The sequence below is a fragment of the Rhipicephalus sanguineus genome, chromosome 3 (genome assembly GCF_013339695.2).
Source record: "Rhipicephalus sanguineus isolate Rsan-2018 chromosome 3, BIME_Rsan_1.4, whole genome shotgun sequence".
NCBI classification, from domain to species: Eukaryota; Metazoa; Arthropoda; class Arachnida; order Ixodida; family Ixodidae; genus Rhipicephalus; species Rhipicephalus sanguineus.
The window spans coordinates 145,156,369-145,171,142 of record NC_051178.1 but is presented as its reverse complement, the minus strand read 5'-3'; the positions used below and the strand labels follow the sequence as shown (position 1 = coordinate 145,171,142).

At 47.3% G+C, this 14,774-nt stretch overlaps 1 protein-coding gene across 1 annotated transcript; it reads left to right on the top strand.

Moving 5' to 3' along the window:
* Positions 1 to 1,486: 1,486 nt before the first annotated feature.
* LOC119385119 (uncharacterized) lies at positions 1,487 to 13,441 on the top strand. The gene is made up of 5 exons (XM_037652652.2): positions 1,487 to 1,718; positions 8,075 to 8,205; positions 9,953 to 10,029; positions 10,199 to 10,279; positions 13,243 to 13,441. Exons 1-5 carry the CDS (start codon positions 1,614 to 1,616, stop codon positions 13,359 to 13,361), a joined length of 513 nt encoding a protein of 170 aa, XP_037508580.1. The 5' UTR covers positions 1,487 to 1,613; the 3' UTR covers positions 13,362 to 13,441.
* The last annotated feature ends 1,333 nt before the right edge of the window (positions 13,442 to 14,774 follow it).

Below are 14,774 nucleotides of genomic sequence, written 5' to 3'. Positions count from 1 at the left end.
AAAACGATTTTTTCTCGTATTAGTAAAGTACTCTTTCACGACACCAAAAACACCACGCTTGCTGCGAGAAGACGCTTAGTAAGCGAGAAAACGCACAAAAACAAAATGTGGGTGGCGACGCCCCCTTGAAATTTTCGCACCATTCGCCGTGACGTCACATGTTTTGACGGCGCCTACTAGGGACTACGTATAGTTCCTAATCAATAAAAATGAAGTACATTGACATCTGAGGGGGCCGTAGATTTGACATACCAAATTTGGTGTAATTTTGCTGAGCCAATGGCGCCAAAATACGATAAATACACCTTGAAATGCGTGACGTCACGCGGGGAGATTTCGGCGCGAAATCTAAAAATGAAACTTTGAACTTGATTTTCTCCTCTATTAATAAACCTATGACGACGAAATTAACGGCATTAGAGTTCTCAGAGCACAATTTATCGATCTAAACCGATTCATTGTTTCTCATAAGTGTCCCTTTAAGGAACCCCGGGTGGTCGCAATTTGCGGAGCCCTCCACTACGCCGTCTTTCATAATAATATCGTGGTTTTGGGAAGTCAAACCCCAACAATGCTCATTATTAACGCCAACGCTGTCAAGTTAGAATTTCAGAAGACAAATTTTCGATCAACTCACTGAGGCCCTGTCACGTGACTACTGCACCGAGCGCACACCGTCAACTGTGCATACTGTTCGGAAGAAGCGTACTGCATGGTACTCACGAGCAGTGACGGTCGTGCGTGCTCAGGCAGTTGGCTCAGGCACCTACAGGCTGTAGACTAAGTGGCTCCAGAAAGTCGGTCCACTCGAAGAGCACGTGGCCGTTTCGAGCGCGCCGAAGCCACCTGTAAGGTTTCAAGCTTGGCCTTGTGTAAATATCCCCATTCATCGCTGTCGTCCTTATTTGCTCAGCGCCGAGCTTCGCAGTCTTATACGCTCCGCGTACTTTCGTGACAGCCCTTGTGTAAGCACTTAGCTTTTGCTCGTGCCAACGCTAAGCACACATAACCTCGCTGCGCGGAGTAAAAACAAAAACGTATACAAATAAAAATTTCGCCACTCGCTGCTAATTCGATGGAACTTTCATTCAGGCTCGGTGTCTTATCTTTTGTTTCGTCATTTCTTTTTTGTATCTCCATCAGAAAAACCAACGATACTTCTCCGCTGACGGCATGCGTGGCCTAAAAACAAATGCGCAGCTCCTCAGCAGCCGTGTATGGAATGCCGCGTTTCTACACATCCACAGTTCTATGGCATAGCTGTGCACCTTTTTCGATCGATATTTACCAGCAGTTTCACTAGCAGCTCTGTCTACACTCTTAGGGGCACATTTGCGAGTCAAGAGGGTGCTCCCCCATTCGGCGTGTGCCGGTTGTCGCATAAGTGGTCCAAGTGGAGCATGGCTCGAAGGTAATTCGTGTTTGGCCAGCTTGCAATGTTGCTCGCTTGTTTGCCTCTATATATAACACGACACGGTTGGCGGGCGCGTTTACAAACGTAGAATAGTGTCGGTGTCAGAACAAGTCGACACGCCGTAGTGAACTTCTCGCTTCACATTGTTGCATTCAACGTCTCTGAATTTGCCGTCATCGTTAGAGATCACTTGACAAGCATGGTGTCCGTTAAGTTCCTATTGGGTGCAGCTGCTTGCTTCGTTCTCAACGGAGGAGCCCTTGGGCAAAAGATGATCCTCATGGAGAATTTCGATCCCGCCCAAGTAAGTGTACTATACGTGCACGCACAAACGCGAACAGCGTGCACATTCCGCCAAATATGAAAGGGAACAACGCTACGTTTTTGCTCAAAGTCGCTATGCTTCTTTCGTGCGTAGATTTGTAACAAGAAAGCAGCTCCATTAGAGGGAATAATGACCTGGCAGGCGTACAACATAACAAACACCAGTGATGTAGGAAAGAAGATGGCTTTTAAGGGCTCATGTTTTTCTTTGTTAGACACAATATTAACGAGAACTATCTGGCATTATTGTATGTTAGTTCTCATTAATATTGTGTCTAACAAAGAAAAAACGAGCCCTTAAAAGCCATCCTCTTTCTTTCATTCATAGCGAGGGTCTCGTTTTGGCAGACTTGATGCTTTCAGGTAGTATGCGAGGGATTATTGTTTAGCTGTCCGCCCGTAAGAAGTTCACGTGCTACGTGACGCCAAAAGGCAGAAAATACTCGCCGCCATGGCTGCGATCGGCGCTGACTAACACTCCTAGGTTTAAATACACATATATACCCTATAAAGTGGACGGGGAAATGACCGCCGCCGTAGCTCAGTGGTAGAGCATCGGACGCGTTTTTCGAAGGTCGCAGGTTCGGTCCCTGCCGGCGGCAAGTTATATTTACGTCCACTTTACTTTCTTCACATTTATATTCCAATTATTACAAATAACATCTCCTGTACTTTCCTGGGCATTATTGTCTGTCAGTTCTCATTAATACCAGTGATGTTGTGACAAATTGAGCGTTTGCAGAAATCCCTGTTTGAACACGGACGAAGAGTTTCCTTTCGTATGGGCGAATATAGCTTATCTCGTGCAAAGTGGCACCATTCAAAGCTTCATGGCTTTGGCAGAACGACACGACGCCCATATACTTCAGAATGAATGAAGGAAGGGTATTTTAAGGGCTCCTTTCTTTTTGTTTGACCACGACCTTAATGAAAGCCAGCAGACAATGAAGCCAACGAAGGTATAGGGGACGTCGGTTGTACTGTTTTAAGTGTATTGTAGTAATCGTTATATAATGTGAAGAAAACACAGTGGAACAAAAGACAACTTGCCGCCGACAGGGACCGAACCTGCAACCCTCGGAATCGAAGGTTGACATCCGAAGGTTGCAGGTTCGGTCCCTGTCGGTGGCAAATTGTCTTTTCGTTCCACTTTACCTCCTTCCCATTATATCACGATTACTGCAATACATTTACAGCAGCCCCATTAACGTCCCCGATACCTTCGTTGGATTCATTATCTGCTGGTTTTCATTAATATACTTCAGAGGATACTCGAGAATAGTGTTTGCCTTGACTTTTGTTGAGCGCACATTGCAAGAAAAGTTTTTATCTAAAAAAAAACACTAACACGGACAGAAGGGAAAAAGACATACCACTGTACTACAGCAACGAAACGTTTCATACGTTTTGGCGCTTGCCCTTGTATCGCGAAACAAACAATGCAGTATGGTCTTATTTTTTCATTGGTCGCAGTGATAGTTCGTTCAACTTATTCTGACGAACAGGTTTACCACAGATAAGCTTTTTTTTTTGTTTTTCTTTTACAGCTTACGGTAGGCCTGTAATCTTGCCCGCTTCCGTCATATGGCCATTTCACGCGTCACCTTGTCAGCAGTGTAAAGACCAGAAATAACTAGACTACGCAGAGTTTATTCAGCCTGTCAACTCATTAAAGCCGGGGCAACTGTACACAGTCTCTCACCAACGAAATGTGATATTCTTACGAACGCATCAATCGTTATGTGATCCCCTTCTCCTGACATTTCTTCTGCAATCTAACATCTCTCTAGTACCCCACGTCACGATATTCTGCATTCTAAGCAGTTGCTCTTGTTTTCTAACATTGTACAGAACATCTAGCTATAGCAATTATACAGGGCCAAGTGAGACTAATTATCGTCGTAACAACTATTTTGCGATGAAAAATTACTTTCAGGAAGTTTTATGTTAGAAGTCAGCAGAACCAAGTTGGAGTCAAGCGCATGCGCTTCCTATCGTGCCGTGACATGAACTGCAAGTGTAGACACTAGCGCCAGAGATTCGACTGCTAACGTGAGCGAGAAACCGTATGCACCGGGGCCCGTATTCACAAAAAAAAAAAAAACGTCTTGCGCTAAAACTTTTCGTAAGAGATTATTTCAGCCAATAAAGATGCGGGGCATATCATTAGCGAAGTGGGCTGACCATCGGGAAAAAGCGCTTCCGAAATACAAGTTTAGCGAATTTGGCCCCGAACCCACATCTCTGAACAAGTTGAAAGGGCCTCCGTTCGAAGAGAAACCGACAGTGTGTGCTTCGTGTTTCTGTACACCGGAGATGTTCTTAACAGCGAAGTTGTTAAGGCTAGCCGTAACTTGCGTGGCCTACGCGAAATCTATCATCATCATAAACGGGTATACGTGCCACCGAAATTGGGTAAATCCCACTACTCTCCACTGGCCCACTAAAAATGAAGGAGAAAACTATCGTAATCAAAGGGGCATGCAGAAACGAAGCCAAGCCAAAGAGTGAACTCGACAAGCTGCAGGCTCACTCTACCGACAACCTAGCTACAACCAAGTTCTGCCTACAGCTACAACTGGAATAAGCAGCCCGTATAGATCTATGAGAAGTGCGAACGCTAAGTTTCAGCGCGAGGTTCTGTCTCTGAGGTTTGGACATCCCTGTCGTGTCTGTGACTGACTGTGGTTTAACTGTGCGCTGAGAATCAACGTAGAAACGACCTGCATCACCTATCCAAGGCCTAGAAACAACCTAGAAGCAACCAGATTTGTCTTCAGATTTCGTCCAGTTTCGCTCTTTCAAGCCTTGCGCGGTTTAGTGCAAGCTTCGCCATTTTGTTTCTTTCTTAATTGTGTTGTTGGCGTAACAAGCACTTTAGTCAAGAGAATTAAACTCATCCTTACGCACTTGTACAGCGATGACATTGAAGTCAGGAACGGAATGTGTATATAACTAAAGCAATCATTAAAAAAAATAAAAACGAGCCGTCATGAATAATTTATGGAGAAGTGTGAACCATGGGCTTGCCGGAAGCACTTACGTGAGTTCCTATCGACGCGCAGGCACTCATGCGAAAATGCTTAAGTGCTTGTCGGGTCTAATAATGAGCTTATAGTGGTCTCCAGTCTGGCACAGCCAAAAAGAAAACAAAGAAAAATGATAAACACGGTAAAAGGGAGAATAATGTTTTGTCTGTTGCTGCACAGCGACATAATTACCGCTCGAAACCCGAGCTTCATCTGCCGCTTAACTATTTCCCTTTATTCCCAATGTGCACCGCCGTTGTAACCGTAATTGCAACATGAGCATCGCTCCGCGCCAGTAATTTTATCATTGATTCCATTTTATGGGTTATTTTTAGCCCATAGGACTTTTTTGTCTAAACGATACACGATACGCAAGAGTTTGGAAACAATGAAAAGAAGAATAAGCGTTAAAGGGAAAGAGGGTTATATACAGAAAGGGCTATATACAGACGAGGGTTGTTTACAAACACCAGCTCCTGTCGTTCTTGACACGCCTATGTGCAGGCGCCGGAGGAGCCCAAGGCATCCATCGCTGAGCTCGATGACGAATTTCATGAGGGACACAACCTCGGCGCTGAAGACACTCGCAGCAACCTCTCCAACGACAGCAACGTAGAATGCCGCCCGGCAGACACCGACACCGGCCGCGGGCAGGGTTTTCCGCCAAGGATCTTGAATTCCGCGACGTTGCCAGAGAGTATACGACCACCTTCGCGCAGGTGCCAGCACCTCTCGTGTCTGGCCCGCCTTTCGCGAACATACAGGGTAGAGCCCATGGCACACACCTCTGTGCTCGCAGCTAGGCCCACCGGAGCCGCTTCTGCTGCTTCTAGAGAATTCCTTGACCGAATGCGCACCCGATCACCTCACGTTGAGTGACAAGGTTCTCCCGGACAAACGCAAGAATGTTGCCCTGTCGATAATGCCAGAGGCCACTGAAATACCATCTCCTATCCCGAAGACGCCTACGCTATATCCCCGAGCCAAGTCACCCAGTGTGCCTTCTCGGATGCTGTTCCAGCAAGCTTCTTTGGCCGTGCCGCGTCCACCGCATACTCCGCGACACAGCCGAAGCCCGCCCCCAGATGTATGTATGGCAGCTGTCCACAAAAAGTCCCTGCGTGGCCGAGACCGACCACCGCGATGCAGCCAGTCTCGTCCTCCAGATGCACTTCTGGAAGATCCCCTTACCAAGTCGCAGCGCGGCCGGGACAGACCACCGAGATGTAGTCAATGCCGCCTACCAGAAGCGTCATCGGCAAAGCACCAAGCAAAGCCCCAGCGTTGTAGCGACCGACCACAGCGACACAGCCAGCATCGGCCACCACAGACATTGTCGATGGCTTCGCTCTTTCGCAGTCATGATGAGCGGAAGCCTAGCTTAGGCCCTCGTGCTTGACGAGCACGAGGAAGAGAAAGACGAAGGGCAGAACAAGAGCAGCTGGCCTAGCCTAAGGGCCTTTTCTCTTGTGTTTCATCCTTACAACAATATATATATATATAATACACCTCGACAGTACTGCAATATAGTAAACAAAAATATTTATTTTCTCCTAACAGTTTCGGCTGGCGGTCCAGCCTTCGTCGGAGGATGTAAGTGAAATGAGATGGCACAACCAGCAGCAGAGGGCCGCGCACCCAGTTTGGGGGCTAAAAGAGAACTTAGAAAAGAAAAAAGAAGGAGGAAAAAAAATTCGGCAGCTCCCACTCCTTGTGGGAATCGGTTTCATGCGAAGCAGTCAGCGAATACTTCTATGCTATACTTTTTGGCTTTGATCCAAGCGTTACGAGGTGGATCGACGTGTTTTTGTAAGTGTAGTAGTTGTGTGCACAGCGCGGGCTCACTAGGCACCTCGACAACACTGGCGCTTAAAGGGTAACTTATGGTGTGACGTAACGTCAGCACTAACGTTAGAGCCCATACATCAGTATTGTCGAAACGAAGTGCACTTTACGGTGCAGTGATGTGAATATCATACGCAACTTTCGTTAAGAGCAATGCTTCAATATAGCTTATTGAATCATAGGAATGCAAATGTAATGTTTATTAGACTGCTATAAAAGCGGAGCCAACACTGGAACCACCGACGTTAATCTGATATGACTCCTGTATAGTAGGAGTAGATATGTAGTGTTTACTGCTTTCTTGTAAAATTATATGGCCAGCACCACAAACACGATTGATGTTGCACCGACATTACGCCTGCAGAGGCTGTTTTTCCAAACCAGTTTATAGACCTGACGTGGCTCTGTGGTCGGATACCTGATTGCCACGCAGAATGCTTGGGTTCGATTCCTGCTGGGATCCTAATTATTATCCTTTCCATTCTTCGGGTCAACGCTGCCGATGTCGGCTTTTCTTAACGCTCTCGCATTTAAGCTACCAATGTCTTTTCTCGCCGTTCCCGGGTAGATATAAACTGTCAATCACCTGTGGCGCATACCCGTACACCGCGGTACGTGATAAACCGGTATGTGCCACACGTGTCTGGAGGAAAGGGTTCGACGACGTACGCGACAGGATTTTAGCGCTATTCATATCGTGACCCGACAGTCATATTCGTCAAATCTTCTTACCCTTACCTGCCAGCTTTTGTCTACGCCAAGTTGATAGATAGATAGATAGATAGATAGATAGATAGATAGATAGATAGATAGATAGATAGATAGATAGATAGATAGATAGATAGATAGATAGATAGATAGATAGATAGATAGATAGATAGATAGATAGATAGATAGATAGATAGATAGATAGATGGATAGATAGATAGATAGATAGATAGATAGATAGATAGATAGAAAGAAACGCTCAAGTGACTAAGGTTCGCGAATAAATGCTTCACACTTAAAACAAAAAACAACAACAAAGAAATCCTTCACAGGAACGGCTCATAACACGAAAGTAGTGTCTCCATACAAGTGCACTTCGATTTAACGTAAAGAAATAGTATTTGTACAGTGTGTATAGTTATTGTGCCGACATATGGCAGTCTTCGACGTGGACTGACCCATGTTAATTGACACCACTGCCACACCTCCACCGAGCATTTTGATCCGTCTCCGTAGCGTTTCTTGGCAGCCCTGCTCGATTGCTCGTTTAATTCTGACGTATACCCCCGGCCGTGCCATTTTATTGACGGCACTTCCGTGACGGAAATGACGTGAGTCAGTTCTCGAACCGGCATTAAAAGCGTCAAAAAATTTAACAGACGACTCGCTGCTGTACACTCTTTTCCAATAGCAGTCACGTAACCAAGCACCCTTCCCTGCGGTTGACTCTAATGTTGTGTTCCCGCTTGCAAAGGTGGAGGGCATTTGGTACACTGTCGAGAGGACCGGCGCTCTCTACAACGACTCAGCGACCTGCACCAAGTACGAAGTAAAACACGAGAACGGCAGGATCTATGAGGTGGTACTCAACTACAAGGACAAGTCGTGAGTACACATACCGTTCCGGGAATATCACTCATCACAAGGTCACATAGGCGTGCGCACGCGGAGGGGTGCGGCAGGGCCCCCCCCCCCCCCCGCCACCTGGTCAATTAAGGGGGGGGGGGGGGTGCGCAAAGTCTGCCCCATAAGATGACTTAATAGGCGGGGGGGGGGCGCTGCGACGAACCTTCGCCCCCCTGAATGAGAACCCTGCGCCCGCCTATGCGGTACAAAATGACTGCGCATACAAAGTTATGTGGTATGTTACGCACGTCTTGCATTTCCAGACAGGTACCCATGGCTGAGAAGCTGTTGCCGTGAAAGCAAGCATACTTCTAAAAATCAAAGCACATGAACAGCTTCAAGTATCTGAAATGAGAATATCTACCTATCTATCTATCTATCTATCTATCTATCTATCTATCTATCTATCTATCTATCTATCTATCTATCTATCTATCTATCTATCTATCTATCTATCTATCTATCTATCTATCTATCTATCTAATTAGGGGCAACGTCTTGTAATGAAGGAAGTCTTGCAATTAGTGAATCCGACTCTAACCGACGCTGCCGTCCACTTGAACAAGTATGCGCGAACATATACCAAGCACTAATAAAAGTCGCAACAAGAAAGGAAAGAAGAAAAGGAAAAAGCTTGCTTGCTGCGCTGCTCAGAGTAACGTGGTTAAAGCGCTGGTCGACCTCACGCCGTTTTTTTACAGCGAAGCTGTTTAGCAAATCGTTCCTTGTGAGTGGATCGCAGAAAAAGATCATCATCTCAACGGGTATGTGCCACTGTGCGGCTACCTGAGAACGAGTACAGGGAGAGAGAAAAAGAGACAAACAAACAGAGACGGAAAGAAAGATATACAGAAAGAGAAAGACAAAAATCCTCACCGAAAAAAGAAACCTTCACGGAGCGTTCTTCCAACCCGCGTACCCTCGGTACGACGGCGGGCGTCCTAACCATTCGACTATATATCCAGCACGCTAGCAAGGGAGTGGGAAAGGGAAGTGAGGTAAGGAGGAGAGATGAATTGAAGAAGAGAAAAGAGAGGACGGGAGCGAGTAAAGCGTAGCACAGAAAGTATGAGAAAGAGAGAAATAGAGAGAAAGAAATGCAGAAAGAAAAGGAGAGACAGAGAGAACATCAACGAAAGAAAGAGAACGAAGTAGAGAGGGAAAAAAGAAATAAAGAAAGAGGAAGCAAGCATCGCGTCGTCTAGCTACCAGATACCGCACCTAAAGGCCCGAACACATGTACGCGTTGCAGCGCGTCAACGCGTGACTTTTTGACGCGGCGTCGCGCCCTCTCCCTATGGGAGAGAGGGCGCGCGGCGAGGCGAAGCTGCGCGCCCTCCCTCTCCGTAGGGAGAGGGCGCGACGCCGCGTCAAAAAGTCACGCGTTGACGCGCTGCAACGCGTACGTGTGTTCGGGCCTTAACTACTGCGCATGCGCGGCTAAGCCACGCCCACCGACGGAGACGTCACGCGCAACCTCATGGCCTGGCTGCGTACTCCCGTAGAGGAAGCCGCGCATATCGAAGCTAGACGTGTCGATCGACGGGAAGTACGAGTGGCGATGGGTCCGTGCATCGCTGTGCCAAGGTTTGAGCGGCTTAGTGCAAACTGCCCGCAATTTTTTTTCTACTTATCATTGTTTGTTGCTGAGCAAACAGGTGACTATAATCTGTTCGTGCACAGATCAACACACGTTAACTTTTATATACAACTGTGTTGTTTGCAGGAATGCGATAGTAAAGAATACCTTTCGCGTGGTGGAAGATTCCGACCACCCGGCCCAGTTCTTTTTCGCGGATAAAGGTGAGTATGCAGTTGTTGTTTGTGTGAGTGTTGATTTACTTATACGTATATACAGCAACCCTCTTGGGCAAGAGCAGGAGGTTGACATCGCTGTTTCCTAGACGCTGCCGTATGTGAGATACTACTCTCAGTGTCAATTAACTTGGAAACGCATTTACGTTTGTTTCAGACGACCAGAAAGTTGCAGTGCGGTTTTTGGGGTCCGACTACAAGAACTGGAATGTCTGCTTCGGCTACGTCTACGGAAACAGTAAGACGCCGAAGCGAGCTCATTATAGAGGAAGCAGTTAAAAATATATACACGGAACATCACGCCGACGGCGGAAATGCGCATGGATCGTGCCCATATAATTGCTATCGCAATAGAAAGGAGGCCTGCATCACATCTCCTAAGATGGAGCTCCGCCTAGGGGAAAACCCACATGCACGCCGTGACAGATAGGTAGAGCCAGCAATTTCGATCATTTAGTGTGGTCGCGCCGGAAATCAACTAAGGCCTTACTGAACTTTTTGCGTGGCAGTGGCCTATTGAATACGCTGTAGCCGCTCGGCACTCTTCTCTCCGCTTTTCTTTCCTTCCCTTTCGCCCTCCCCTTAGCGTAGGGTAGCAAACCGGATGCTAGAATTCTGGTTGACCTCCCTGCCTCTCTCTTAATTTATATATATATATATATATATATATATATATATATATATATATATATATATATATATATATATAATATACAGTGAAGGCGACAGAGGAACGGGACATTGAAGTTTCATATGTAATCATAGGCGTACGCACGAGGGCAATATAACCCTGCGCATTTTTTAATGCGCACGGCAGAAAAAGAGAAACTGGGGCGTGATCAGCGAGCGTTTTCCCTTCTCTCCACCGCGTTGCCGCTCGCTTCCGTGCACGTGCAGAGCTCTCGCGGTGCACTTGCGGCGTCTCACAATGTACCGCGTGCAGTGCGGCTTCAAAAGGATCTTCAAGCTTGACTGGCGCTTCCGAAAAGCGAACTTGAAAAGGAGAAAGGCTCGTCAATCACCTTAACGGTGAAGAGCAGACTATCGACGACAACGACGCCCGACTCAAAGCGAAATGCATTTCCCAAGTCGCGATTACACCGTGTAGGACGTATACCTCGAGGTAAGTCTCATTCTGTCATGTTAAAGATGAATAATGGTCCACATGCACTCCGAAATGAAGCCGTACACGCTATCGATGTTCTGCGGTGTGGACTACGAATCATATGATTGTTGTTTTGATATGGCATGCTTAACAGTAGCAGCCGTGTACTTTCGTGAACAAACGTTTGCGGCGTGCGAAAAAATGAAATTACACGGCCATGGCCCTGTTTCCTGAGAAGGTTAGAGTCATGTCCTCCGTGCCGCTGGAGAATCACCCGCCGATTAAGACGCGAGGCAGCTAGCTGAGCTTTAACCACTGTGAAGCAAGATGAACTGCTCGCCTCGTTTTTTTCGGCTCTCGTGTCATGCTTGCAGTCTCTTTTTATGATATCGACTTTTTATGAAAATCGCACAAAGTCAGAAGGTTACTTCAAGGTTGCAATTGCAAAGCATGTATTAAGTGCCAGTTGTATTTAGCGGCTTAAATATATATCACACTAATAAAGTGACAAAAACAAAGCAAACCTGCAGAACGATGTCAAAGCTTGCTGAAAATGCACGGACGTCCGTTCCGGCGTGATAAAGCAGCCTTCCCGACGCGTGCATTGCAGGCGCCGAACTTCTGACAATGTGCCGAGTGCAGTTGAATTCAACCAACCGCGCAACGCTAACGGTATAACGCGAATGTGAACGTTCAACAACGACGGGTAGGTCTCACGAGCACGGGGAATCAAAACACAAAGTTGATTCACCTACAACCGTAACTGGACTTTAACAATGCGAGAAGACAGCGAGTAATCATTACTGTAGTCGCTGCGTGCATGCGCCCCGTTACTTACCGATTCAGGTAGTCGGAACGAATGAAAGCGATGAACTCAGACAGCCAAAATAGAAGGCGAGACAGCGCTGTCAGCTATCCACGCTTGCCGCCTTTATTTCTCGTGCGACACGCCCGGGAACCGATACAGTTTAACACGTGAATCGTGTGCCTTGTCTGCACTGTTGTGGCTGGCCACTAAACCGCAATACTTCGGACCACGCTTCCGCGGGGTTGCTTCTGCCATCGTGGAAGTGCGCAGCTTCGCACAGCAAGCCTCTCGGTTCAACGTACCCAGCTGACGGCCTCCCAGTTACCCGCACCGAGAGAAGAACGCGTGCGCACGTGCGCTACCGCTACCGTGAAAGGGGCTGAGTTGGCTGAGTCGGCCGCGCGAAGGTTCTGAGTAGGGACCCTAGTTCTGAGCTTTCCGACAGAGCCGCAGCGCGGCTGGCGCGGCGCTGTCGTCGCGCCGCAAACTTGAGCTTGGGTTCCCCATAGCTAAGCATATATATTTTTAATACAATGGCGAGCAAACACATTTGATGTTGCATTCAAAGAACTGTTTACATCCTATCCCCCAGAAAGCCGGGGAGAAATGGCAGGCTGTTGTGAGACGCACGTCATCGCTTTATCTTCATTTGTTGCATTCATTGTGGAGCTTATTTTCTTTCGGACTCGACCAACGGTGGGGGGGGGGGGGGACTTGCCCTCCCCCCCCCCCCCCCCCTAATGGAGAGCCCGGTGCACGCCATGGCCATACCCCTGCACATTTAACACTGACAGAACAGGTCACACTGAACAAGCGAATGGGGCAGACTTGGCGCCCCCTTTCAATGATCGCCTCCACCCCCCCCCCCCCTGTGCTCACCCCTGTGCTTTCAGCATTATACAAAATATGCCCAGGGGTAATTTCGACTAATGTGAGAGAAACGCTCGATTTCAATCAACACAGGGAACAAGCTACTTTCTTATGCAATGTAACTGTGGCCCCTTCGCATACCTCGTTCAGGCAGGAAACAAGCAAGGTGCGGTATACCCACACCAAAATGGCGTCGGGGAACGGCATCGCCAACAGCTGATTTTCCACAATCTTAACCCACATTTACAGAAACCACTGCTGCCACTATTTATTCAATAATATTATTTTCGTGATAAAAACAAACGATAATCATTACTGATTTTCCTGCCTCATGGTTTTGAACCTCATTAGTATTGCAAGTTACTGAAACTATTGCTCCCCTTTCTTTTTTTGCTTTTTTTTTTCATTCCTGTTCCAGTACCAGTGTACGGCATCGGCTCTAGAACACCTGTGCTGGATCCCAAGTACATGGAGGAGGCCAAGGCCGTACTGAAGAAAAACGACATCACAACTACCGAAAAATGCACACCGTTGTAGAATACGCAAGCGAACGAAAGCATTAAAAGTGTTATGTACTAAGCACTCCGAGGTAATAAATGCTGGTAACATAGCAACTATCTGAACAGACGTCCGCGTCTACAAATCGGCAATCAATCAATCAATCAATCAATCAATCAATCAATCAATCAATCAATCAATCAATCAATCAATCAATCAATTTCCATTCATTCGTCTACAAAAATGAAGGGTGAAGGGTGAACTTGTGGGCTAGTTGAAGTGAACGCTTGGGCAAGAACTACAAGCTGCATGTTTGCAGCTTTTCAAGGTTCCTGCCCTACATTCATTCAAGCGAGGACAAAATACTGTGTAAACACTTGGGTGTACATCGTGCTGTGCAATCCATAAGAATGTATAACTAAAAAAGTCACAGTTTCGCCGCAACGGCGAAGCAATGAATGCGATTGCAATAAATTGGAATGTAAAGCGAAGAACGGAAAGCAGCTCGAAATTGCCAGCGCGTCGCTCGAGCCCAAAGGACGCACGAAAAGAACGCACACAGTACGAGCGCGAACTAATGCGTCACAGCTCGACACTTGAAGCGCACTGCTCAAACATAAAGCAGGACGCACGAAACGAACTAACAGGTACACACAAGACGAGCGCGAACTAAATGTCACAGTTGTTACTCCTTTCGCAAACGCGGCCGCTGCAGCGAGCGAAGCGAAGCAACCCACCGACCGCCCCTTCTCTCCTCGAGGTAAGCGCACGAAAGCGACCACGCCCTGTAGGGCGAAGAGCAACGGAGATCGCAGGAACGGGGCGACGATCTTTAAAGCGCGCCACACGCGCGCACATCGTGCCATCTATGTGGCCACTAAGAAAGCATGCTGAAGTACATGGTGTATATAAATAGCTCGCCGTTAGCAGGCTAAAAGACTGTGCTGTCGTGGTCTAACGTCTAACGCGGCGGGCTGCGAAGCGAGAGGTCGCCCGTTCGATTCCGCGCGTCAGATAGTATTTCTGAATTATTTTTCTTTGTGGCTTTTCTATATACATACATACTTATACATATACGGTGAATGATGGCGGCAACGGGGACGGACATTTTCCAGCCGAGACTGTCTATAAAATTGCTATCGCAATAAAAAAGTGTAAGGTGGAATGTGGTACAATCACTGCGTTACAAAACGATGTGTGTTGTGAGTAAAAAGCAAGTAAAAAAGCATAAAGCAGGACGCACGAAACGAACGAACAGGTATACACAGGACGAGCGCGAACTAAACGTCGCAGTTGTTACTTATTTCTGTTTGAACAGCGCGCTCCTTTCGCAAACGCGGCCGCTGCAGCGAGCGAAGAGGGACGCTCTGTGACTTCAGCGCGGACATCGCGGGGAAAGCACAAGACATACAACCACCCGCTCTACCCCGCGCCCACCCCCCTTCTTTCCTT